A 27,543-nucleotide genomic window follows, 5' to 3' on the forward strand; every position below is an offset into this window, starting at 1 on the left:
CCAGATGCGTGGGCTGGAGGGTGCGGCCGAGGTGGCCTCACGGAGCAGGAGAGGAAGGGGACTCAGTAGAGAGAGAGGTGTTGAGTTGGAAAAGAGGAGGAGTGTTCTGGAGCTAAGGCTGATTAAACACCAGGACAGGCTACTGAGGTAAGAACGGTCTTCTGTTTCTGGAATGATTGAAAAATGAGAGAGAAAGGAATGTTTCTTTGAAAGTTTAAGATCATCTCACCTGGGGGAAGGGAACTAGATTAGATGACTAAAACAATCCTTTCACTTTAGATTATCTAACTTCCATCAAAGGGACATCTCAGTTATCATGGAAATAACCAAATAAAGCTATTAAAAAGAAATTGCGGGGCCGGCCTGGTGGCGCAGCGGTTAAGTTCACACATTCCACTTCTCAGCGGCCCAGGGTTCGCCGGTTCAGATCCCAGGTGCGGACATGGCACCGCTTGGCAAACGCCATCCTGCAGTAGGCATCCCACGTATAGAGTAGAGGAAGATGGGCACGGATGTTAGCTCAGGGCCAGTCTTCCTCAGCAAAAAAGAGGAGGATTGGCAGTAGTTAGCTCAGGGCTAATTCTTCCTCAAAAAAAAAAAAGAAAGAAACTGCCTGCCTTCAAGTATTGACCATACACAATGCAATGAACAGGGCCCGTGCAGTTCACTTCTCGCCTCCTTGTGGGAGAGAACACCCTGTCCAATAGACATTCTTAAAATTATCCAAAATGGGCACATCTGTGACATTTGTTCACCTAGACCTCCGAGAAGTATATCTTTCAATAATTTTGCCAAAACCTAGAAATGAACCAGTTTCTGCTTTTCATTGAAACACATCTGGTTACAGCATGGGATTAAGTTCAAAGTTGTAAGTTTGACCTTGATAGTGATTATTTGGCTTAGCACACAGAAAAAAGAAGTGCACAGCCTGACTCTCCCCGCCTTCGTAGGCGTACCTATGGTGTTCACAAGGAGGAAAGAGAAGTGACTCAATGCAAATGTGTCACCATTACTGGAAAAACCATGCAGAGCACAGGTCTTGACAGCACAGTGTCACAGCAGAATTCTGGGTCAAACCACAGTTAAAGGTTGATGTTCATTTTAGACCCAGCCCACCATTTACTGGCTTTGTGTCTTTAGCAGTGATTAAGGCAAGACACCCTCTCTGAGCCTCCAAACCCTCCAACGTTGTAGAAAACAAATGATGTTTGTGAAGGAACTTGAAGTACCACATGTTATCTGTAGTCATTCAAAGACCGTATTTCATTACTACTGTACATACTGTACTCCCTCAGATCCAACTCTGTCTGGCCAAAGGTTTTGTTGTAATAGAAACTTGTTTGGGGTCCACTTCTAGATATCCCCTTCTCAGGTCATATGCTCATGTCAGCAGAGAGGACAGTAAAATTGACGAGGTGACTTACAGCACCTGCCACAAGTGAAAAGGCCTATTATTCTGAGCCTAATAACCAAAGGTAGGAGGCATCACACACACATTTTCATACCTGTCCCTTTCTTCCTTTCCAAGCCCCAGAGGGGTAATTTGTGGATATTTCAAGTCGTTTTTATCTCAGTTTTTTTAAACAAAGTAAATTGGAGTGTAATTGTTTTTTGATGGTAAAACTAAAGAACTCTAAAGCCATTCAGCTCAGCCCTCACCCCTCCTATTGCACAGGGATGCTGTGCTCACAGAAATGACTTCAATGAACTGAGCAGGGACCACAGCAGTGGTTCTGAACCTTTTCGGCCTTAAGAAATCCCACTGGGAATTTGACAAAAGCGTGGTGACCTCAGTTAGGAAAATGATCACACCAAACCTGTGCACCATCTCAGGGAGTGCAGGAGCCCTCGGAAGACCAGCGAGAGACCCCTCCCCGAGCCCCAGGTTAAGAAGTTTGGGGCTACAGAAAGCACTTGTTGGATAAGATGCTTCACTGTAACAAAACCACCACCTTGCAGCCACATCACAATTTACCACTGTTAGCGGCGCTTTGCAACGTCGGGGAGGAATCACCGTCAGGTAGAAACCGTGTCCTAATGTGCTTTTATTGCTTCTCATTTCCGTCTAACCTAAATTTTGCTGCAATTTAGGGTCAATCCTTTCTTCTTTTGCCTTGATTGATGACAGAGAACAGCTGCGTTCTGATTTCCTTATGAATAACCCTTTAGAGACGTGAAGGATCTATTTGGGGGCTCGGAGGATAATTAGGCAGTAGGAATAGATGAGCAAGAGGCTGAGGAGTATTTGGTAGAGGGAAGGCCCCACCTGCCTGAACTCTGGCTGGCTGCGGGCTTGAAAGCAGGGGAGGAAGCAGAGCCACTGAAGCCACACGCATGGAAAGGCCCCACCACAGCCTCTTCCGTCCATTTAAAGCGGCCGCTGGTCTGGAAACTTAGCACAACCTTTTAGCCACATGGAGGAAACATGAGGGGAATCAGATTTAGATTAGAATAAAAATTTATTTTGGTAAAGAATTATATTTTTTTATTTGCAAAAGCTGAAAGCGCTCATATAAATTACCAGCCCAGAGCTTGGATTTCCACTGGATCGACTGCATGAAACAAGAGTCTGTCACTTCTTCTTGCCAGGTCTGGGGGCCTTTTCTAGGCCTTGGACATATTTTCGAGGAAGCTGATACTCTTCTACAAGCCAGAAAGCAGAAACTCCTCAGTGGGGCATGAGCTTGCTCTCTACTGCTTCAGCTTTGTCTCACAATGTCCCTCCTTGGTGCCCAAACCCCGACCCTGAACCACACAGCTACCTCCTGGCCCTCTTGCCCACTGGGTGCTCACTCCTGCTGTGAAGCCTCTGTTCAAAGGATCCATCGTGTGACCTGCTCCCAGCCCAAACTCAACTCCTACGGGAAGCCTTCTGGGATGCACCATTTATCCTTAGACCTCGCAGCTGAAGTGTGTATTTCAGCAATTTTCACACTGACAGCTCCCTTCTACGTGTACTTCAGGCATTTATAATGTTCTCCTGGAGAGAACATGTCTGTATTCAGCTGTGCGTTTGGCTATTTTCCCCCGTATTTCTTCTCAGCAAAGGGGCTCAACTGTAAGTGAGCTGCTGGGAGCGGCCTCAGGCCCCAGAAGAAATCTGCTTGTTGGGCATTCACCACGTGCCAGGCTCCAAGAAGGAAAAAAGGGTGAAAAAGGCAAGTCTCTGACTCGAGATGCTCAGTGGAACAGGGGTTCTGACATTAGAAAAAATGAGCCATGTTGCAGACACTTATCAGAAATAGAAACACAAACAGAAAGTGCTCCATTAGCAATTTTTAAAATGCTAATTTAAGGAAAAATGGGCCATGCTCTGAGAGAGACTCTCCATGACCCTTGAGCTGGGCCAATGAGCCTCTACGACTGGGAGAGTTGGGCTGTGGGAGGGCACGCCGGCAAGGGAAGCGCAGAGCTGAGAGCCCCGTGTGAACGTGCGTGGTGTATGGGGGCAGCGAGGATGCCAGCATGGCCGAGGCCCAGGACCGGGTGGGAGCCGCCAGAGACGCCTGAATGGAAGCTGGGGCTCAGACGGGAGGGTCTTGTCTGTTGAGCTTAGGAGTGATTTGGAAGGCACCGAAGAGGCATCAAGAGTAGTTCAGGGGCTGGCCCCGTGGCCGAGTGTTTAAGTTCGCATGCTCTGCTGCAGGCAGCCCAGTGTTTCATTGGTTCGAATCCTGGGCGCGCACGTGGCACTGCTCATCAAACCACGCTGAGGCAGCGTCTCACATGCCACAACTAGAAGGACCCACAACAAAGAATATACAACTATGTACCGGGGGGTTTTGGGGAGAAAAAGGAAAAAAATAAAATCTTTTAAAAAAAAAAAAAAAGTCATTCAGAGGGGAGTGATGTGATCACATTTGTTTTAGAAAGCTGGCCCAAGCAGAGATGTGGAGGACAGCCTGCACTGAGGACAAACTGGAGGCCAGGTGGCCCAGAGTCAGTAGAAAGAACTTAGGCTCCGGTGTCTCACAAGCTCAGCGCCCAGTGGCGGCACTCCCCAGTTGAATGTCTCAGGGCAGAATACCGAATTCTCTGAACCTCAGTTTCCTCATCGGCAAAGCAGAATCAGTCCTGCAAGCCTCGCTATAATTGAGAGAGATCATGCCTGCAAAAAGCCCAGTGAGGGGCCTAGTACAGCTTGGGTGCTCAACAACTGTTTTATAAAAGAGAAAACCAGGAAGAAAACTACTCTAAGAGTATGGTGGAGAGAGAATTGAACTTGGAAGCCAAAGGATCTGACTCAAACATTAGCTCCACCTCTTGCTAGCTGCTAAAAACGATATGGCTATATATATATAATATCTACATGTGTTATAACTAGAGTGAGTTGGGTTGGTGGGAAGATTTTTGCCAAGTTAGACCCACGTCTTGGCTTCTTCAGAGAGGATGCTCACCAAGCAACAGCCAGCTGAGGTGGTGGACCTGGTTTCCCTGGATCTGGACCTGCAGGCTGTCCTTGGCCCCTGGGGCCGGAGTGACGGTGGTGCTAGCCTGGCATCGCTGCTGGAGGATGGCAGCCACCAAGCACGGGTCCAGACCGTAGGCCTCCAAATTCCGGACCACGGTCACCTGTGGGGACAGAAGACTGATGGTGGGTACGGACCAAAAGCCCTCCTCTCCAGAGGGCCTTCTGGAGCCTCAGCAGCCTCCTCACCCTGCTCTGTTCACCATCCCTACAACCCTGGTACCTTTTCAGCCAAATAATTTATTTTTGTGCTTCTAAATTGATTCTTTTGATCCTGTCCAATGTATGTGTTATATATTTAGTGGGATAGATACTCTATGCCACATATAGCATATAGTTTTTATAAAGTTTTTTTTATGGAGAATTTAAAACATAAATGAAAGTAGAATAGTATAATGAGCTCCCCTGTACCCATCACCAGCTTCAACAGTGATCAATTCATGACCAACCCTGATGCAGCGCACCACTCCCATGTCACTTTATAGCAAATCTTCCTGGACACCTGATCCTTTTATCTACAAATACTTCAGTACGTATCTCCAAAAGATAAGGGCTCTTCTTAACATAAAAACAAAACCATCATCACATCTAAAAATAAACAGGGGCTGGCCCCGTGGCTGAGTGGTTAAGTTCACACGCTCTGCATCGGCAGCCTAGGGTTTTGCTGGTTCGGATCCTGGGCACGGACATGGCACTGCTCGTCAAGCCATGCTGAGATGGCATCCCACATGCCACAACTAGAAGGACCCACAACTAAAAATACACAACTATGTACCAGGGGGCTTTGGGAGAAAAAGGAAAAGTAAAATCTTTTAAAAAATAAATAAAAACAAAATAAAAATAAACAAACAATAACTCCTTAATACCAAGTATCTCATCCGTAACACAGGCATTTTTCTATTATTCATCAGCTTCACAAATGACAAATATCTGACTTTGAGAAAAAAAAAAACCAGTACTACTTTTTAAAAATCACAATTCCCCCTGTTTCTTTAAAACAAGTTCTCTCTCATTCACGACTATAGATGGTAAAACGCATTACCACCAGGAAAGGTTCGGGAGGGTGCTTTCAGTAAAGTCTACAGAAATTCCAAAGAGCATAGGCTTGTCTGGGGCTCCAGCCCCAAAGAGTCTCGGAATCACGAGGACATTCCCACACCTCCCCTGATGCAGAAAGCCCTGACTCCACCCTCCCCAAGTGGTCACCTAACCTTTCCTTGCAGACCTCCAGAAAAATAACTCCTTATTTTAGAAAACGCCAATTTCAATTTTGGACAGTCCTAATTGTTGTTATTAATATAAAAAATTAGTGTTTAAATAAGCTAGTATACATAGAAATTGCTTAGTACAGAGTCTGGCACATAATTATACCCTCGAGAAATAGTGGCTATTGCTAATTCTATTAAGGTTCTCATTTATTGAATGTGACATGCCAACTACTATTCTAAGTGCTGCAACCATTTGTGCTCCTTCGTTTGATCCTCACAGTGCCTGATGAGGTAGTATTATCCCCAATTTTCACATAAGGAAACTCAGGCAAGAAGACATTAAGTACCTTGGCTCAAGGTCAAGCAGCGAGGCAAAGGCCACATTTGAACCCAGGCCTCTAATCCCAAAGTCCATGCTCACAACCGTACACTACTAGAAAGTTCTTTATTTTGAACCCGAGTCTGTTGTCTCGGGATTTCCACCCAGTGACCCCATTTCTGTCTGTAGTAGGGCACTCTGTGAGCAAGTGCGCTCTTTTTCCCGAGCACGGCTTTTCACAGATTTGAGGACAGATGTAATTTGTTCCCTATGACTTTGTGTTGCCAAGCTAAACATGCTCAGTTCCTTCAGGAATTCTTTACAAGATATTTTCACTGAGCAAGGCCCAAGAGGGAACAGAATGAGTAAGAGCTGAAAGCCCGTAACATAGTTCTAAGAAAAAACTAAAATTAAAATCTTGTTTACCTTTGGAACCAGGCTCTAGCAAGCTTCCTAGCACAAAATCCCGGAGGGCAGTGAGCAAGGGGGTCAGCTTACCCGTTTATACAGGGCCCAGAGCCATCTCATAAACACGGGTGCTGCATAAATGCCCTCTGAGGTCTCTGAGGCCCATCTTCCACCTCCAGTCACATGAGAGACGAGAACTCAGCAGGGACATTCAATCACCCTCTTCAAGCACTGTCTTTTTAAAATTACCTTTTTATTAGAAGCTCTCTGTGCTAGAGTGATGTCAATTGGGCAGATTTTGCCCTTCTTCACAATGGGCTCTTGTCCGGGAAAGGTCACTTGATAGGCAGGCTGTAATTTCTCCAAACACCTGAAACAGGAGTTAATGAGTTGTAGACTGATAAAGCCAACAGAAACCACTTGCTCACACCCCACTGCTACCAGGCGGCTGGGCGAAAGCTGATCCTGCAGGCGGTGGTTTGCCCTCGTCTGCGCGTCAGAATCATTCAAACCACCTGAGGAGCTGCGCCCCAGGCCGATTCAGTCAGAAGCTCTGACTGGCATATGTATTTTTTAAAGCTCCCCAAAGTGCGGCCACAGTTGAGACCACTTATTCAGGGAAGGGAACATCAGTGACCTGAGCCCCTGGAAGATGCCCACTGACCTGGCCTTCTGAAAATGCGCCCCGGCTGTTTTGTGGAGCTTACCACCTGCTCAAGACTCTCCCTCACCCAGCCCAGTAAGGTGCTGCTTCACGTCCCTGACATGTTCCAGTAAGGCATCTTTCTCATAGAGCGCCATTATCACGAGGAACCTCTCCCTTTTATCTAGCCAGCCAGTTTTCTCTTGCCATCATATATATTGGGACTGACAAACTTTTTCTATAAAGAACCAGATAGAAAATATTTTAGGACATCCCACAACTAGAAGGACCTGCAACTAAGATATACAACTGTGTACAGGTGGGGGTTGAGGAGATAAAGCAGAAAAAAAAAAAGATTGGCAACAGTTGTTAGCCCAGGTGCCAATCTGTAAAAAAAAAAAAAAGAAAGAAAATATTTTAGGCTTTAAAAACCATATGGTCTCTGTTGCAACTACTCAACTCTGCCCTTGTAGCACAAAAGCAGCCCGCAGACAATACACAAATAAATGGATGTGGCTGTGTTCCGGTGAAACCTTATTTACAAAAACAGGTGCCAGGCCAGATCTGGCTTGCTGGCTGTCATCTGCTAAGTCCTGATATAAGTTACTTTCAGTTTTGGTTCTGTGGCAAAGAAAGAGTATCAGAATCTTTCCTTTGAAGACTTTAAGACAACTCCCCCACCCAGCCTTCTTTCTGCTTCTAAATCTTCTTGAGATTCTTATTAAAAGTAGTAAGATGTGATAAATATTAAGGGGAGGGGACAGAAATGTTGGGGAGGGGCTGCCAATCCCTACTACCTGGTCAGGAGACTGTCCCATGGAAGCTTCATGACCGTGTGCTGTTCGTCTTTCTCTAAGATGCAGTCACATAGGATGGGATCCAATTTCACGAGACTAAAGGGAAAAAAGAGACAATAAAGAAATCCCAGCCCCGCCCCTTCAGACCCAAGGGCCAGCTCAGGATTCGCCTCTTACGTGTCCGTTATGGTCATTCAGGGTCATTAGAACCAATTACAGGACCACAGTCCAGGAAGCAATGTACCCTATGGACGGGAGTGCAAGCATGCTTTCTGAGAACAAGGGAGAAGCAGGCAGTGCAGGGGAAAGAAGATGGGAAAAATCTGAAGACCAGGATTCTTGGTTCACTTCTGCTACTAACCATGATTAGGCCGGGAGTTCCCAACTTTTTGATCATGAGGATTCTTTAGAAAGTAAAAAAAGAAACTAACACAACGCTCTTCATTTAATATACCTTCTGTACCCACTTACTAAGACAATAAAGAACGCAGGGGGAAGGAGGAGGGCGAAAGGGGCGACTAGGCACGCGTGTGTGGTGATGGATTGTAATTAGTCTTTGGGTGGTGAACATGACGCAGTCTACACAGAAACTGAAATGTAATGATGTCCACCTAAAAGAAAATAGAGAACACCAAAAAGCTATGATGACTGCAGTAAAATTTTTTCAAAAGTTTTGCATTTTATTCCTCATAGTAGCATCTGCATTTGAAAATCCGCAGTGGCTATGTACGGATAATACTCGTCCAGTCTACAGTGAACGCTGACAGCACGTGTGAATCTGAACACCCTACACAATAACGCTGGGTGTCCACAGCCCAGGGTTTAGAAACCACTAGTCTTGGTTATTCCTAAAAGGCTGTGATCTCCTGCACACGCCTCCTTCCCAGACAGCAGACGTGTCGAAGTCTGCAAAAGGTGGGCATCCCCCCCACAGCCTCCTCTTCCCCATCCACTCACTTTTTGTTGTCTGCATCAACCAGGTCGTTTTTCTTGGCGTAGCTGATGATGATGGCTCGGACCTCAGCGCCCTCGAGAATGCTCCCCTTCCTAGGTGAGAAGTGACCGGGGGGTTACTCACGCCGTGCCGGGAAGCAAAGTGCACACACCAAGACTCACTCCCTGCTTTGCAGGGCGCTTTCCTCAGCTTTTCGACCTCTGTTTTCTTCCCTTTTCCTGAGTGAGGCGAGCAGGACAACGTGAAGAGTAATCACAGGTAGAAAAAGGAGAGACCTACTCTCACTCACTTAGTCCAGAGACACTTCCCAGGGGAAGGAGGCTTCGGCTGGATCTGGGAGGAGGGGGGATGGGGCAGAGCAGGTTTGCCAGTCACAGAAGAACACTACTCAGGCTGAGAGGGACTACAGGCCAGAACACCAAGCAGGCAGAGAAGGGCTGCTCTCCAAAAACTCACTTGTGGCCAGACTCCTGGAAGAGCAGGGTCATGCTGGCTGGGACACAGTAGAGGGATTTTATATCTGGAGGGTGATAGGGCTGTTCCCTGCTACCCTCCTGGATAGTCTGGGAGGTCGGGGAGGGCTCGGGTATGACGAAAGATGTGATCCTAAAACCCAGCAGAAGGAAAGAAAAAACACATTTATACTAGTGTCTCGGCAATTCCCAGTCCGTGGCCCAGGTGCCCTGGGGCCAGCTGAGCTACGGTGACCAGGCCCCCGGCACTCACCTCGGGTGTTTCCAGTCCACAGCCACAATGCTCTCCACCCCTTTGCTCAGCTCCTTCACCTGTATAATGTGCTCCTGCTGCATTTGCTGCAGGAACTTAGAGAGCTAAGGGAGAGAGGGCCGGTGGTGGGGACCTCATCGATTGCACACACACACTGAGCACCTATGATGGGCCAGACACCAAGCGAGGCAGCTCCTGGGAGGGACATGTGACAGTCCCTGCCCTCATTGAACTAGGAACTGGGAGGCCCCCACCCTGAGGGTCAGGAGTGAGAAGCTGCTAGAGACTGACTGGTGAAGCCTCTCAGAACTCTGATCAGACATAAAGGGGTCAAAAGGAGGGAGGGGAGTGGATGCCCACCCAACGGCCTCAGCCCAGGGAGAGTTTTCTTTCCCCCCCTTATACCTGGAATCAAAAAGCTTAACTCTAGCCTGAGCCCTGTAGACAGGGCTTCTCCAGTGTCCATCCAGCTCATGTCATGTGTGGCCCTAACAACTCTGTGTGACATGCAGAGAAGGGACCTGCTTACCTTTCTGTAGCTTGACTTCTTTATGTCCAGTTGTCGTCCTTCAGGGCTGATGGCAGACAGAAAAGGCAAGTTACGCTAACAAAGCAGTCGTGGTGGGACCTGCCTGACACTGAGAGGAGGGCATTTCTCCTCAGCCTTCCTCCACCACGCTCGGAAAGAGGCCACTGCTCCAGAACTCTGCCCATGGCAGCATCAGAGAGGAATACAGACCCTAGTGTTTGGCCATCCAAAGACCTTTTCGTAAAGATGGAACGTTCTCTATCTGTTACTCCATATGGTAGCCACTGGCCACATGCGGCTATTAAGCACTTGAAACATGACTACTGTGACTGAAGAACTGAATTTTAAATTTTATTTAATTTTAATTCATTTAAATTTAAATAGCCACATGTGGTTGGCAGCTACTGTACTGGGTAGACTTTGGATTCCTCTCAAACTAGACAACGTTCCGTGGCCTCAAAAGCTTCACTTCAGGGTGAACCTGTCCAACACCAAGCTCACTGTGGCAGCCGGACCCAGAGCAGGATTTGGCAGACCACCTCCTGCCGGCGAGTCTGGCCACACCCATTCATCTGCCGTCCACGGAGCCCTAGCGCTACAAGGGCAGAGCTGAGTAGCTGCAACAGAGACTGTATGGCCTTCAAAGCCTAAAATATTTACTATTGGGCTCTTTATGGAAAATGTTTGCTAACTCCTTGCCAAGGGGTACTAGTTTTCATGAGGAGGTTCCTGACAAAAGCCGTCATCGTTCCCTCTCCCCAGAACTTACATCTTTTCTCAAAATGCGACAAGCAATAGTAGCGCGATTCGTAGGGGCCCTTCTAGAGCCCACCCCAGGTTAAGAATCTCTATCCTAGAGAAGATTCCAGGATCCCTCTCTCAGTTACCTGCAACCCAGCAAGGTCAGGACAAATCACCAAGCATCCCCCACACACCCCAGACCCCACACTCATATAGGACGCCTCAAAGAAACCCACATGTAAATAGGAAGAGAAGTATATTAAAACCACTTTTTAAAAAACAAAGCAAAATTCTAACAAAGAAGTTCAGTCTTAGGGTAAAAATCAATGAGCAAACCTTCTCACATGATAATATTGATTGGGTGCTTATTAAATGTCAGGCTATTTAACCTTGACAGCATTCCTACAAGTGCTGGAAATTAGGGCTCAGAGAAGGCCGGCAACGAGTTCAAATTCACTCCAGCAGCCTGGGAGTTGGCATTTGGACCCAGATGGCTCCATCCACATGTGACCCTCCCTCTCCTGGTGGCCTGTGGTTGGAGGCGGGCTGGGGGTTTTGCACGAATTCTTCCTCCTGATACAACCTAATCTGGCCTGCCTACTTTTCAGCAGAAGTGTGAGGTGTCGAACGTTCCAGAAGAGGCCTCCTGACAAAGAGGCTGCCAGAGGACGAGGACGCCTCCTGGACAGGACATGCTGCCCGAATCGTGAGAGCAAGCCTAGAACCACCACAGCAGAGGCAGTGCTCAGAGAATCTTGTGAAGTTTAACCTTCATTTCCTCAACATCCTTTCACTAAAACTCAGGACCTACTATACCTGCCAGATAACCCTCCACTCCACTCTTTCCACAGCATGTCCCTCAGCCAACTGCCCCTCTGCCCTGTCCTACCACCAAGGAGTAAGAGAGAGACCCACGCCCTGGCCTCCAGCCCACGCCATGCCTTCCATACCAGCAGGAGAACATGTGGCTGCCAAGGAAAGTGCTGGTGAGCAAAGGGAGGTCAGCCTTTTTGACTCGGCACTTCAAAGCCTGCAAGAAGCATCGCTGCAACAGTGCATCCATTTGCTCTGCAAGGAAAAGACAAGGACCACAACCTTCCTGAGGGCCACAGAGCGCCTGGCGCAGTCCAGGGAAGCTCTCGCCCAGCCCCACCCCCGCCTCACCCCTTAGCTCCAGAGGAACCCTTCCCAGGTCGCGAAGCTCCCACACGCTCTCAAGCAGTGAGCCTTTAAAGAGGGCTGACCCCAGAGAGCAGAGTGAATGCTTCTCTGGCTGAGCAGTCAGAGCCAGAGGAAACCTCACAGGGCTCTGTGGCTGCAACAGCCCAAATGCCAGGGCAGACTGGGGCCAGGGAAACGTGACCCCTGTGGAAAAGACTCCCCGGGAGGTGTCCGAGGGCTGCTGCGCCACCCCACCAGAAGTAAGGCCTTGCCCTCCTCTCCTAGAGCATTGGTGCCGCGCGAGTGGGCAGCAGAAAGGGGCGCGCCAGTCCCCTAAACTGAGAGGAGGTGGGCCCTTCCACTCCCAGAGCCGTACCTTGAAGGGTCCTGCTATCTGTGGGGTCTGGGTTCAGGCCCCCGGGGCTGGGGTCTTCTGAGGCTTCTGAGAGGGACTTCTCCCCATACATCTGCTGAACCTCCCCACTCTCTTCCTCCTCTCCCTCCAGGGTCAAGCGCCTCATGTCTCCCTGCAGGGCGGGGTCTGCCTGGACAGACCCCTTCTCTTCGCTGAGATCTAGGGGATCCAGGGCCAGTGGAGCAATGGATGGTGGAGAGGACTTGTCTCCAGATCGCCTGGAAAAAGCTCATGTCAGAAACACCAAGCAGCAGCCACAGCACTCCCCACTCTGGTCAGGGGGTCAGCTGTAGTCCAGAGAGGGTAACAAGCAGAGTGTCCGGGAGAAGGCAGAGAGCCTGAGCTCTCATCTCAACTCTATTTCCAGTTGTGAGCCCGGACAAGTCCTATGCCTTAATTTCCTCATCTCTGAAATGGCAAGAGTTAATGCTTGCCTCCTCCCTATCCCAAAGCAATAATAATAATACTAACTGACATCCAGATCAGAGAAAGATGAAAGAAAAAGTAGTTAAAGAGAAGTCTCCAAAAGTATTACCTTCATATGGGTTAAAAACAAAACTATTTTGAATTAAGTAACAAAATTAAGATTGCAAATGCATCTGCAGTACCAGTTTGGTGAAATATAAACCCAAAGGCTCAGAGGATGTAACAGTACACACACCGGGCCTGCTCAAAGACTGCAAACTCAGTGCTTCTGCAGTCAATCAGAGTGCAATCAAACTTACAGAGCAGAGATTACAATGGTTTTATGCCACTAAGCCTTAGGAAGACAGAAAAAACAGTGGTGCCACATAGCAGAGCATGCAGAGAGTGAAAGTGAAAAGCTTCATCTCAGCAAGATCACATAAATCGAACAAAGTTCCACCTAACAGCTGCAGCCAGGCTTGTGAGCGTTGCTAATAGAGAGGCTGGAGTGTATGTGTGGGCTCTTCTGATCAGGTAAATACCATAATCATGTTGAAAAGTTGGGGGGAAGCGGGGCAGAGGCAGCCGCTGATAAAACAATTTAGACAGCGTGACCTTGACTGCCGTTCTCAGAAGAGTTAGAAAACCAAGTGCTGAGAGAACATCAGTGAGCAGTGCTCCAATATCTGCTAAACACAGGCTGAGGAGGCTGTACCTCCAGCAAGCGGGGCTTGGCCAATCCTTGTAAATGAGTAACTCCAGGACTGGGCTAAAAATGTAAGGACGAATCCACACCAACAGGCCGCGATGCTTGGCCAAAAGACCTGGTACATTGCTTTCGAGAATAGCACTATTTACTGCTTTGGTAAAATGACAAGAAAATAAACTGGTATATGGCTCCAGAAAGCAACTGTTACAGTGAAAAGAGTAACCTCCACAATGGGGAGGTGCTCTGGAATGTGAAACCTGAACATGAAAGTGACTAGGTCATCCCCCTGGTGCCTGAAGATCAACTCTGCTTTGATCAGGATTCAGAAGTGAGAATTTCCCAGCACTCGTCCTGGGGCCAGAAGATGCCTAAATGTGCGTGGCCAGTACGGCCAGACGGCCCAGCTGTAAAACTGCAGACTCTCACTGTAAGAGAGGCAGAACAGACAATCCCTAAGGCCTTCTTCCAGCCTAGGATTCAATTTGCCTAGAAAATAATCAAAGTTCTCTGTGATTCTTTTCCAAAGAGGCAAAAACCCAAATCTTTTCTCCACAGTTAGCAAGGAAATTAATGTGGGGTCAGCAGCTTGCCAAAGGTCAGGGCAGGGACCAAAACTCTCCCTTCTGACCCAGACCCCGTGCTCTCTCCACCCACTCGGCTCTCTGTAAAACAGAAGAAACACTGAACCCACCACAAGTGGTCCTGGTAGGTGTGGAGCACAGAGAAGCCCCTCCCCTTCAGGCCTGAAGTCAACATCTCAGCCGTGGACATGGCGGCAACTCCGATGGCAACAGGGGCTCTGAGGAGGAGGCCAGAGACAGGGTCAGAGAGTCTTCCAGGAGGGCACACAGCAGGACCACCTTTCCACACACGCGCTACAAGCAGCACAGTCACACATCCGAAGCATCCACTCGTGTCACAAAACTAAACTCACTCCAGTCTCAGTTTTCTTCAGATTACCTATAAATCTCACTTTCAAAAACCCCTGACCACACAGTCCCCTTCTCCATGAGTGACTCCTCTGCTGATGCTGCCAATGCTCGTTTCATTCCCTTTATGAATTAGACCCAGGCAGGACTTGGGAGGACATTTAAAGTTTCCTCTCTTTAACTTCAACAATGACAATTACCTCCCCTCCTTAAAGAAAGCACAGCCGTCCTATATGGAAGTTCAGAAGGGAAGCCATCTGCACGCCGTAAATTAGTCTGAGGGATGCCATAGGGAAGAGAGAAAAGATAAATAGTGGTGCCAACTAGAGAGGTTCCTTCTGAGTTGGCTCTTTATAACAGGGCTTGCTCTGTGTAACTATCTATCTAAGAACCGGGTGTGTTCAGAATATCAAAAACAACCACATATATAGTAGCTGTAAAAACTTCCACAGCCCAAATGGGACAGCTCGGTCAGCGCAGTGTTACTCAAGCACGGCCCACACACTGCCTGTGAGGACTGGGGCCAGCTGCACGACAGTGGGGGAGTACACAGCCTGGCAAGGTCGCCTGGGCCCAGGGGAGAAAAATCAAGGACAGGGTTTCCAACACCTGAACTTAAAAAAATGTTTGCTAACCTGGTGCCTCCACTTACTGTGCCCACAGGTCAGCTCCTGCCACAGAAACTTTGAATCTGGCTCCTCTCCCAGTTCCCAAAAGAGGGGTCTTTTTCTTCCAGCCCTGGAAGGAACTTCAGTCTCACAGGGTTTGTATTTTTAATAAACCCCCTAATACCCTCAACTCCTGCCACAAACTACTCCAAGCTTCATCCCCATATACACTGTGAAGGTACCCCGAGCACACCAAAAACATATTTATGTAGGGGCTGGCCCCAAGGCCAAGTGGTTCGGTTCATGTGTTCCGCTGTGGTGGCCCAGGGTTTTGCTGGTTCAAATCCTGGGCACAGACCTAGCACTGCTCATCAGGCCATGCTGAGGGGCGTCCCACATAGCAGAACTAGAAGGACCTACAACTAGAATATACAACTATGTACTGAGGGGCTTTGGGGAGAAGAAGAAGAAAAAAAGATTGGCAACAGATGTTAGCTCAGGGCCAATCTTTAAAAAAAAAAAAGTATGTAGTTTTCTCCTATCTTGGATAGAATACTGGGGGAAAAACAATGATACCACCATGCTTTTCATCTGCAAGTTTTGCTACAGGTCAACAAGGAAGGAACATTTCCAGGTGCTTGGTTCCAAAAAGTTCAAGGAAAATGGGAGAACATGAGTAGCAAAAATAAGATCTTTAAACACTGACCCCTCCCATGCCTACAATTTCTCTCTCTTTCTCTCTCAAAGAAGCAATGAGTAAAATAATGAGATGTCATTTTTCACTCAGGATAACACAAATGAACAAGACCCATCATATCCCGTGTTGGTTAGAGTGTAGGAAAAGAGGCTCCATATACCCCACGGATGGGAGTGAAAACCGATACAGCTCTTTCGTAGGGCATCAGAAAATACGCATGATCTTCAGCCTAACAGGTATGCTTCTCAGTATCCACTCCAGAAAAAATATTGGCACTGGCGTCCCTAGAGGCATCAGTAAGATATTGTTTGTGATAGACAAATTGGAGATAATCATCCACTAGGAGAGGATCTCTTCCATCACCACACAGCAGGCAAAAAGATTCAGCATATCTGTGCTCGATGACATGGAAAACGTCTGCACTATCTTAAGTGAAAAATGATAAAGTATAATTGTCTGTATTTTTAAACATACATATGCCAAATCTACATTTTTATATGGACCATGTATATAAGCACTGAAGGTTGGCAAGGATATGCATCAAAATGATAATGGTTACTTTCAGGAAAAAAGGATTTTGGAGTGAGGAGGCTTTCAATTTTTCAGGATTGTTCATATGATTACTTGCTAATTTATATTTATTTATTTACTTATTTTTGGCATGAAGAAATGGAATAATATTTATTGTCATTATGGAACTGATAACAGGAATGGTGAGATGAGCCAATTAACCTAATTTTTATTTCTTTTTTTTTTTATTTTCGGATGTACATCACATTTCGAATTCTGTGTACATTACATCATGTTCACCACCTGAAAACTAATTATAGTCCATTCCCTCACGCTAATTTATTTCTAAAAAGAAGTAGTGTGGTGATGGGTGAACAACTCCGAAAATATACTAAAATCATTGAATCGTACATTTGAAACAGGCGAATTATACAGTATATAAACTATATCTCAGTAAAGCTATTAAAAAGCTAAAAGATGAGGATGATGGAACAAAGTGTCAAGATCGTGAAAGACAAAGAAAGACCAGGAAAACGTCACAGACAGGAGACTAAGATGACAAAACAACTAAATGCAATGTGGTATCCTAGATTGGGTCCTTGAACAGAAAAAAAGACATTAGTGGAAAAACTGGGGAAATACGAATAAAGTCTGTAATTGTGTTAATAGGATTGTACCATTGTTAATTCCTTAGTTTCGATAACTGTACTGTGGTTTTATAAAATGTTGTCATCACAGGAAGCTAGGTAAGGAGTACATCAGAACTCTGTACTATCTTTGCAACTCTTGTGTAAATCTAAAATTATTTGGAGAAAAAGCAGCAGCAGCAGCTGCAGATACACTTGGCCCAGATGTGTGGACACCCCACAGGCTCACTGCCATTCCCCTAATGGCCCACTCTGTTTCTTCCAGAAGAACCTGTTTTTTCTTCGAATCCTTTATCTATATGCTTTGGAAGTTATCTTCCCCCCTCCCCAGTTTTACTTAAGTGTTTCCCCCAAAGGCACAGCTGACCGACACAGTACCTGTTCCCCACCAAGGCAATGGCACAGAGATCACCTCTCTGTACCTGAGGCAGACCAGCAGGGGGCACCACTAATCCTGGCAGCATCAAATCTGCGGCAAACAAAACAGAAACATCACAACCTAACATTCTGCCTCCATCGAATTCCACCTTTCACTTCATCATTTATTCATTCACTCAACAAACAGATATTTGGTATCACCTACGTTATTCACAATGAAAATAAAAAACGGCAAGCTGAGTATCAGACCTTTCCCTCTTAGGGGGGCCTGCGGTCAAATTAAAGTACCAAGCTGAGGGTCTAATTCCATGATCCATCTTATCCTGGTTTCCTAAATTCAGCTTATTGATGTAAAGTGCACAAGGTACTTTCTCATCACTTTACCTTATTTAAGCTTTACAACAGGGTCAGAGGAGCCCAGAGAGCTCACGGAAGCAGCCAAGTGAGAGACACAACACACATAGGAGAAAAATTCCATTTTCCAAACGTGCACATAGGAAACAGGTACATTTATTAAAGTAGTTGGCCCTTACTAAGCAGGTGTCAGCCAATAGCCAGAATATAGGAAAATCCTTACCTGCTCCCCCTACCAGTTTTTCGAGCACGAGTGGCCATGTTGTGAACGTTGGTAGGAGATCAGGATAGGACCACAGGGTGTACACTGTCCAAAAAGAGACCCCGAAAACACTTACTGCCAAAAAGTCAATCCCCTAGGGAATTGGCAAAGCCAACCACTAAGGTCACTTTAATTAAGATATAGAAAAGAAACTCGACTCAAAGCTAGAGAAAAAGTTGTGAGGGGATGCCCAAAGAGGTTTCCTTCTTGAAGAAGGCGGAGACTTAAGCAACTGGATGCCACTTGAGACTTAGAGGTCCCTATGGTTCCACCTGGACTGCAGCAGCAGAAAATGGCCACAGTGGAGAAAGTGGGACACAGTCCCAACGAGGATTCCATTTATGACCTCAGAAGGAAGTAACCTGATAACAGGGAGCTAGCCTGTAAGAAATTTTGGAACTTTCCCATGTTTATGATTTTTACTCCCTCTGTTTCCATAGTGATTAGCAGTAAAACCTTAGATCAAAAAGGCATGTGTTTGCACAGCAGCAAAGTGCAGTGGCAGTAGGAGTGGCCTAAGGAGACTGCATCGCACTGCTGCAGCCAAGCTTGGTGGGAAAAAAGCCCCAAGTGACAAAGTAGGTGTCAGCAGCTATGGAAAAGAAAAAGGACACTGAGTCTCTGAGATCTGTGACAAAGAATGAAAGCAAAGATCCTGAGAACCAGGCAGAGCTGAGCTGTGATATCTCAACTGAAGTACATCACTAAGACAGCTGGGTATGCAGTTTAACTAATCCAGCTCCTTTCCTATCACAGCATCTCTTCAGTAGCTTAGGGAAATCTTGCTAGTGATAGTTTTAAGAAACATTCTTTAAATGCCCTGAAATTCTACCCTTTCCAAGACCTCTGCTCATCGCTAGTTAACCCACTACAAATTATTGTTCCTTCATCTCAGAACTTCCCTTGGCAACCACCCTCTGTTAGCCCTTTTTTCCTCCCTCCTATAGTAGTTTCTGGTCTTGAAAGACCCAATTCTAGGGCCACTAGGTCCAAAAAAGATTCTTAGGGATAATATTGGGAGATTCTGCACTTGTCTGTTTTAAGGAAGACAGGTTAATGGAGGAAATAAGCAGAAACAGATGTTAAGCAAGGGCTCTAGTAATGGGCATCTCCATCCTATTGCCATACCTGTGGGATACAGATTTTTCTCCAGTTCAAATAGGATGGGGTTACCACCACTCACGTACACAGTCACTGCATCCCCTCTGTGAGCATACAACTTCACAGTGTTGAACTCTTCCTTTCCAGGTACTAACTCAGAGACCTGATCGGTTCCAAGAGCGGGGAAAGCAGCTGTCACATCAGCCCGAAGCTTTCTCCTGCAGAAAGTACACCAATACCTGGTATGAATGCTGCCTGGATGGAGTTTAATAAATACTGAGGACTCAGAAGGACTTAGTATAAAGTTAAGAGGGCCCAGGAAAAACTGTCTGGTTTATGATGTCCTATTCTCACACACTCTTCCAAAACATCCTATTCTCTTCCTTATCCAATGTCTCATCTATTTACACATATTCCTGGGGCACATCTTTGCATTTTACAAAGAAAGAGGAAAACTGAGACCCAGTGAGCAAACCAAGTTAGTCCGACAGTGGAAACTCAGCCCTGCCATCCTGACTCCATGTCTAGCCCTCAGACCCGCTCCTTTCTCACATATGCTTGGCAAATCTGCCAGCTTATGACTGACTAGCTATACCAGGGCACCAAGAATGACAACTATAGAACTCTGGTTCCAAAATTCCCAACGTGATGTCTGCGTTTGCAACATTGTCTGAACAGATACAGTTCGCCTTACCACATGCGGCGCATCCTTTTCCCCCCCGCAGAAGTAATCACTGGACGCTTTTTCTCAAATATTTGTAGTTCTCAGCGCCCCACTTGATCTGTCCAAGGGACTCTAAGCTCTTTGGAGGGCAGGGACCCTGCATTCCTTCATGCTTGCATCCTCCACAACACCCCAAACAGACCGCAGCGCGGACTGAATTACGTTTTCTTTTAAACTCACTAGAATATCCAAAAGGCAGCCTGGGAGATAAATCAGGCCTCCTCTCCATCTTTGCCCTCAAAATGTCTAACTCACTCTTGCCCCCTGGGGTCCCTTCCCCGCCGTACCCCTCGCCCGCCACCCCAGGTCTGCTGCCCGAGCCCAGAAAGGGCTGTGGGCTAGCCGGCTTGAGAGACGTCTGGGTGCCATGGTGGGCAGAGCAGGCCCCTTCTCTCCCTCACCTGTCCGACCCTTTGATGGCCGTGTTGGACTTAACCCGAAAGGCCTTGGCAAACATGTCTGCTGGAGTGGCCTGAGGAAGAGAAGGAGAGCACAGAAGCCAGGGGCTGTCAGGAGAGTGAAAGCGCGGCGGCTCCCCGACCCGCAGCCCTGGGGGCAGCCATGCTGGGGCCCGGCCGGCAAAGGGGCCCGGCTGGAAACCCGCGCCGCGCAGCTTCGCGGCTGCTGCCGCTGCGGAGACCGCGGCCGCCCCTAGCGGCGAGGACGGGAACTGAAGGGGCGGGGCGGGGCCCGGGGGAGGCGGTGGACTCCCGCGAGGGAGGGTGTGGACACGCCCCGCCCCGCCGCCGCGCCCCTCTGCCCGGCTCTGCGCCTGCGCGAGGGGCTCGGGGCCGCCCGGGGCGGTGACCGGCCCTGCCCACGGCGCTGTCGTACTTTTCCACTCCGTCAGCGTTAAAGTGCGCCGAGCTGGCGCTCTGCAAGCTCCCGTTCCGTTCAGCATGGTGCAGTTCCACAAAATTAATTGAACTCTTGTGTTTTATTAAACTTGCAGGCCTCTTGAATGTTTTTCTTAAGGGCTTTGTTTATTAAGATCGTTACATTTTATTGCGTACTAGAGGCCTCAGCTAGGATTTTCTCCAAGATTTTCTCCTCCGTGTTTTTTAATTTATGTGGGGTGATAATAACAAGGAATCCACTCTTGTCCCAGATTTGTCCCTGAGGTTATAGGAAAAAAACTACAAATGATCTTCAAATCTAGTATTTTAAAATATTTTTGGCTATTTGTATGTACCCAAAGTTTCAGGCATCATTTGGGGGGGGTTTAGTTCCAAAGTAATTATGTTGTTTATGATTTATTAACTCATATTGCTTGTTAAAAAATATCTGTAAGGCAGATTAGGCTCAGATTATGATTTGGCTTCTGGGTAGCAGTGTGATGACGGCTCAACGGCTACTTTTTGCTTTCTCTGTGAGACATGGATGTAATACCTACCTCACAGGGCTCCTAAAGGAAACAACTGAGGTAATGTATGTGATATGTTGCACAGCTTTGCCAATTTCCAGTAAATGGTAGATATTAGTCCAAAACAGGAAAACCAGTCTCAGCTGTGAGGGATTGGTTCCTGGAGACAGCTGTGCACCCTGGAGACAAGGATTAAACCCTTGGGGTCCTGGCCTCTACTAAATTAAATTTTGCATGTGAAAACTTCAGAGCAGAGTGACCATCCACCAAGAAAAAAAATCCGAATTGCTTGATTCGGCAACATAGTTGCATAAAGGAGAATTCCACATTAGCTGTCTAAAGATTAGGCCTTTCACAATGTCTACCCACCACCTTTCTTGGAAGGGCCCTCAATATGGCCCAGGGCCAGACCCAGCTCAGGCTCCTCCTATGCTTCTGACCCACCAGGCCTTTATTCTGAGCACCCCAGCCACCATGCCAAAGTCAGAGGAACCCAGAGGAGGACAGCAGCGCAGACCCTTGTCCCCATGGAGCTCCACCCCGCCACACTTGTAGGGTGTGATGTCAGACTCGGTGCCGTTGATCAGGCCTGTTGCAGACCAGTGGCTGAGGGAGCCTCTGCCCTGAAAGCTGAGGAAGGTTATTCAAGGAAATATTAGAAATTTCAAGCAGGGGAAACTATTACACACCAGATGTCCTGGGTAAGACATAGATTATCAGCCTAAAAATTTGTGGTTGACGAGTAGGAGCCAAGACCCAGGGAGATGCTGTACCTCAGCATCCTGCCTCCTCATTGGCAGAGCAAGATCTCACTTTCCCAGGGTGGACACCATCCCACCTTCTCTGCCTGCATCGTGAACCTGCCTGCTCCCTCCTAGTAGCCCTGTTGCCAGCAAGCAACCCTGAGTCCAACAAGCCCAGATTCCTTAGCCTTCCCTTTGTGGCTCCAGTGCAGCCCCGCAGGGCTCCCAGCCTGTTCCTCACTCTTAGGTCAGCTGCAAACGCAGTCTATCTTTTATTAAAAAACGAAGGACAGAAGTAGGAGTCCAGAGAGTAGAGCCAAGAACCAGCATTCACAAGCATTTAGCCCTAATCAAGAAACTGGCAACATGTGCCTTGATGGATTTCATATTCACGATAATCAGTGGCTCCTGGGTGCCTCTCAGGTTCTCCTCTTTTGGGAGTACCTTCAGTGGTTATACTATGCCTATCCCAATATTATATGTTGAGTTTGGTGCGGATAGCTGTGTCTTTTGTTCAGATCTTTACATCAAGAACTGTACTCAAACAGCTGTACTTAAGGAAATATACCTGAGGTGCATCATCCACACCTGGAACTGATTTTGATGATGACATCCTTAATTTTGAATGATAAAGGAATGAGACTTCTGGGGACCTGGGGAGGGAGTTAATATGTTTTGCATGTAAGAGAGACATGAAACATTTAAGGCCAGAAGGAAGATAAAGGTAGCCAGACTCCAAAAGGGGCCTCAGTGGTCTTCATGCCCATACGTGGTCCCCTCCTGCATGAGATCAGGGCTGCCTTCTGTGTTCAATAGCATACGGCCAAGTTGACAGTGTGTGACTCCTGAGGCTAGGTCATAAAAGACAGTAGCTTCTGCCTTGGTCTCCTAGATTTCTTGCTCTGGGGGAAGCCACCCACCATCTTGAGAGGACACTCAAGAAGCCGTGTAAGAGGTCCATGTGGAGAGGAACCAACCCACTAGCATCAACCTACCAGCCACATGACTGAGCCACCTTGAAAGCGCAGCCTCCAGGCCCGGGCAAGTCACCCCACCATACAAGTTTTCAAGTCTTCCGTCCCACTGTGCCCTGTCTGAATTCCTGATCTACAAAAATCATGATAGTAAATGATTATTTTTTGTTTGTTTAAAGATTTTATTTTTCCTTTTTCTCCCAAACCCCCCCGGTACATAGTTATGCACTTTTGGTTGTGGGTCCTTCTCGTTGTGGCGTGTGGGATGCTGCCCCAGTATGGCCTGACGAGCAGCGCCATGTCCGCACCCAGGACTGGAACCAGAGAAACCCCGTGCCGCTGAAGCAGAGCATGTGAACTCAACCACTCAGGCCACGGGGCCGGCCCCAGTGATTGTTGTTTTAAGCTATTAAGCTTGGGGACTGTTTGTTATGCAGCAAGGAAAACTAATACAGGAACCCAAGCATGTCTCACTCCCAGTACATCCTAAAACAGCCGATTTGTCCATGTCACTGTGATGGAATCCACAGCTATGTGCAGTCCAGCTGTTCTCCCCGGAAATCATCCTCCGCTGGCTCTTTTGCTTATGATGTGAAAACTGAAAACTTAAAAGCCTAAGATGTTTGACTAATGCAAAGTTGGAGGGGGATGGGAAAGGAAGGAGCTCTAATCATAAAATCTTTGCTATGAAATCTGCGGCTTTTTATGAATCACAAGGCCTCACGGAACTCACAATATAAAAGGGGACACAGAGGTGAAGATAGGCGCACCAGGGCTGCTCTTGCAAAACCAAACCACAAGGCAAATTTGAAGAAGGCAGAGCTCCGCCAAGCCCAGCGCAGCACCGCTATGTTGCCTGGTCTTCCTGGCCGGGATGGGAGCCGAGACTGGGGCACCCACTCTGAGAATAGCTGCAACCACTTCCCAAACAGCCTGCCCCACATGCTGGGAGCTTGGAGCTGCCTTCAGCAGGGGGAAGACTTTCCTGTGAATTTGATGCGCCTGTCCTTTCTCTCTTCTTGGGACTGCCTGAACTAGATATTCTGCTGGGCTTTTAAAAATCGCTTTTCGTCTTCACTGCCTCCCTCAAACTCATACCCCTCCAAAGTTAGTGAATCTGGAGGATCCCGGGTGAGGCCTGGAGGAGCCCTCAGACCCTGGGAATTGGGCAGAAAAAGATTCTCACAGCTGCTCAGAAGTCAAACCTTTCACATCTCAGAAAATTAGTTATTTCCTTGCCTGGGATAGATGCAGAAGGGACTGATCTGAGGTGAAAATGTTCCCCACAATCTGTGGCAGAAACCTGTTATTGGGACTCATGGACCCTGGGAGAACTCCACAAATGAAGGGAACCTGCCTTAATGGATCACCTGCGTTCCCAGGCCCCTGTAAGCTCTGGAGCTGGACATATGTGGTAGGGAGAAGGGAATGGCAAGGTGCAGGGCGACTGAGGGAGAACAGAAGCCCTGCAAGTGGATGTGGGCTTCTCACGGCCGTGAGAGGGAAGCCCAGGCAGGGCACTGGCGGAGTCTAGACTCAAGGCCTGGGGCTGAGTCAAGATGCCCCCTAAACGTCAGAGTCAGGATTTCACGTGGTATCTGACGCCAAGGGAAATATTCTTTTAACTGCTGCTTACTGTACTGTTGGGCCCTGTGATCAGACCTATGGCTAGAACTGCACAGATCACACAACAGAGGCTGTAAACAAAAGAGGCCCAGGGGACAAGCGCTGTGGGTATTTTTCTGAACGTCATTCTTCTTGTTTTGTGCTCTCTACAGCAAAGCAAAGCCCAGACAGGCTGGCTTTTGTCTAATATTTCCTTTCTGGAGGATTGAAGGCAAGACAATTTCTAGAATCTGGGACTGGGCAGTGCTCCTCCTGGCGTACTAGGGGGTTGGATATTTAGGGGTGGATGTACGGAGCGGGTAACCTATGGGGAAGGACAGGAACACCAGCTTCATGTCTGCAAGCACTGGTGTCTACTTCCTTTGCTTTGAAAAGAAGTGGACAGACCATCTTTGCTTGACTCAGTGATCTCAGCCCAGCTAGGGGTGCAGCCCAGCCTGCAGAGAGCCTGTAAATTAAGGGTGGAGGTGGGAATTGGCACAGAAGTATCCATTCCAGCTAATCACAACGCCCCATTTCCCTGCTAATCTACCCACCTTCCACTCCACTGTCCCTCAGGCTATACAGGATTAACGACAGGGAGGAAGTTCCTGCTAAGATGGAGGCCGAGACTGGAGTGATGTGTCTACAAGCCAAGGAACGCCAAGGATTGCCAGCAGCCACGAGAAGTGAGGAGAGAGCATGGAACAGACCCTCCCTCAGAGCCCCCGGAAGGAACCAGCCCTGTGACCCCTTGATTTCAGACATCCGCCTCCAGAACTGTGAGAGAACACATTTCTGTTGTTTTCAGCCTCACAGTTTGTGGTAATTTGTCATTGCAGCCCTAGAAAACTAAGACAAGAGAAATACAAAAATTGCTCACAAAAAGATCTGTATACAGCGTTCCTAGGAACTGTATTCACAAAAGGCCCAAACTAGAGACAGCCCAAATGGTCATCAGCAGGTGACTGGATCAACAACCTACTGTCTGTCCACTTAGTGGACTCCTACTCCTTAATAAAAAAGAATGAACTATGGAGATATGCAACCACGTGGGCAAATCTCAAAGCATCCCGTTGAGAGAAAGAAGCCAGCAGACACTAGAGTCCACACTCTATAATCTCAGTTATATGAAGCTCAAGAACAAGCACCACTTATCCACGGGGGTTGGCTCTGGGGAGAGAGAATTAACCGGAAGGGGCACAAGGGGACCTTCTGAGATTACAGAAATAGTCTATGTCTTGATGTGGGGGTGTGTTTCATGGGGGTATATATTTGTCAAAACTCATCAAAATATACATTTAAGATGTACGCATTTTACTGAGTGTGAAATTTACCTCAGGGGCCAGCCTGATGGTGCAGCGGTTAAGTGCACACGTTCCGCTTAGGCGGCCTGGGGTTCGCCGGTTCGGATCCTGGTGCAGACATGGCACTGCTTGGTATGCCATGTCGTGGCAGGCATCCCACATATAAAGTAGAGGAAGATGGGCACGGATGTTAGCTTAGGGCCAGTCTTCCTCAGCAAAAGGAGGAGGATTGGCAGCAGTTAGTTCAGGGCTAATCTTCCTCAAAAAAAAAAATTTTACCTCAAAAAATTTGTAATTAAAAAAAAATCCAAAAATTAAGAAAGGATTTAGGGAATAAGATTATAAGCAGTTGATTGTGTGCGAGGGTTTATGTTTTGGGGGGAAGGCAGGAGAGGGGAGTTCCTCAGGGTGATTTTTCCATGAGCAGATTTCACGTCTAATTCAAGGTATTTCGGATGAAGATTTTATTCTCTATAGGTAAGGGTGCCAGATTTAGCAAACAAAAATACAAGGAGCCCAGTTCAATTTGAACTTTAGAAAAATAATGAATATTATTTTAGTATAAATATGTCCCAAATATTGCATAGACATACTCATACCCTACCTTTCATGTCTGGTCCTATGGTGGGAATATGCTGATGGCGTGTGAGGTCCAACCCGGGAAAGGCAGGGAGAGCCAGAGAAGAGAGGGCTATTTAGGAAAAGTGGATGGAAACTGTTCAAGTCCTATGATAGGCATAAACTCGATGACTGTGAGCTGAGAACATGGTTCTTGGTGGCTGAGAACCAAGAAGGGCCAGGAGGAAGAGGGGCATGACGTGGGGTCACGGGGTCTGGATGCAGAGCAGCAATCGCTGTGCGCCTAGCAAAGGGCCTGGCCTGTAAAAGACACTTGGTGAACCTTGTCTGGCTGATTCGGGTGCACACATCAGGAGCACAGGAAGCTGAAACTGTGGTCTGGGGATCGCCGTCATGCTTCTGGTATTTCCTAGGAAGTTTGGGTAGTCTACAAGTAAAGCTATTTGTTTAATTGAAGACCAAGGAAAGTATGCAAAGTCTTACCCTCTAATCATCAAATCCCAGGGAAAAATGAAAACATTCTCATTGCTCTTTTAGAGGTTGGTTTTAAAAACTCAAATTTCCTCCCCATAACCCTCCAGTTCGCAGGCCATGACATTTCCGGGAAGACTTGATATCGCTGTTACTTCAGTCTGCCTTTTTTGAACTTCTTCCTCAGTATGGTTAAGGAGCACAAACCAGATCTATCATAAGTACAGCTTTGAAAGGCGTCTCTCTCTCACTGAAGACTGTGATTTCCCAGTTCAGTAGGGCTGTCTGTATCCAGAAGAGCAGCAAAGGTAGGCGGCAAGGGGGAGGGAGCAGCCTCTGGTGCTCGGGACAGTAGGGAGACCCATGAGGAGCTCGGGAAGCCTGAAGGAAGAGGCCGTTCTCCAGGGCCCACTGTGAACATGTTCCCTGATCCCTGCGGCTCCTAGAGGGACTCAGCCTAGAAGGACTGTTTCCAGGCTTTATGGACAAGAGCAGGCTTTTGACTTAAAAAGCAAGCAAACAAACAGAAGTGAAGACTCCCCCACGTCAGGGTGACCAGCAAGTACAACTTTGAAGAGAATAGTGGACGTTAAGATAGAGACTTCTATTTCTTAGGGAGTAGTTTCTAAAATTCTGGTGACATTGACATATTTGCTGAGAGCCCGCTGTGTGCCAGGCACTGTGCTTGACGTGGGGAATATGAAGGTCATTCACAAGCAAGTCCCTGTCTCAAGGAGCGAGACAGACCCATGCACACGTCATTGTAATCAGGGCCAGTGATAATACCTGGATTTCCCTCAGACCAGA

At 47.5% G+C, this 27,543-nt stretch overlaps 1 protein-coding gene across 3 annotated transcripts; it reads right to left on the reverse strand.

The window, feature by feature from the left end:
* Positions 1–2,440: 2,440 nt before the first annotated feature.
* EIF2D (eukaryotic translation initiation factor 2D) lies at positions 2,441–20,456 on the reverse strand. 3 transcript variants are annotated; one of them, XM_023640453.2, is made up of 15 exons: positions 20,096–20,456; positions 19,057–19,188; positions 17,831–17,914; positions 17,254–17,344; positions 14,176–14,283; positions 12,332–12,588; positions 11,745–11,862; positions 10,054–10,099; positions 9,525–9,628; positions 9,255–9,404; positions 8,801–8,890; positions 7,844–7,939; positions 6,653–6,773; positions 4,398–4,572; positions 2,441–2,643 (listed from the first exon to the last, which is right to left on the reverse strand). In XM_023640453.2, exons 4-15 carry the CDS (start codon positions 17,337–17,339, stop codon positions 2,573–2,575), a joined length of 1,422 nt encoding a protein of 473 aa, XP_023496221.2. In that variant the 5' UTR covers positions 17,340–17,344; positions 17,831–17,914; positions 19,057–19,188; positions 20,096–20,456; the 3' UTR covers positions 2,441–2,572. The 3 variants fall into 3 exon arrangements, with proteins under 3 accessions (XP_023496221.2, XP_014595007.3, XP_070122685.1); XM_014739521.3 differs by having other exon boundaries at positions 18,998–19,188; positions 20,096–20,345; XM_070266584.1 differs by lacking the exons at positions 11,745–11,862; positions 12,332–12,588 and having other exon boundaries at positions 18,998–19,188; positions 20,096–20,450.
* Positions 20,457–27,543: the final 7,087 nt, after the last annotated feature.

Source organism: Equus caballus, chromosome 5 (assembly GCF_041296265.1).
Source record: "Equus caballus isolate H_3958 breed thoroughbred chromosome 5, TB-T2T, whole genome shotgun sequence".
Classification (NCBI taxonomy): domain Eukaryota; kingdom Metazoa; phylum Chordata; class Mammalia; order Perissodactyla; family Equidae; genus Equus; species Equus caballus.

What these genes read in the sequence shown, in the direction of transcription:
- EIF2D (XM_014739521.3), bottom strand. Translation starts at nt 20,151, where the DNA reads ATGTTTGCCAAGGCCTTTCGGGTTAAGTCCAACACGGCCATCAAAGGG. An exon ending in ACCTACCAGGACCACTTGTG is followed by an intron (nt 12,589 to 14,175) that starts GTGGGTTCAGTG and finishes AGCTTTTTCCAG; the next exon opens with GCGATCTGGAGACAAGTCCT. An exon ending in GTTGATGCAGACAACAAAAA is followed by an intron (nt 7,940 to 8,800) that starts GTGAGTGGATGG and finishes TTTTCCCTTTAG; the next exon opens with TCTCGTGAAATTGGATCCCA.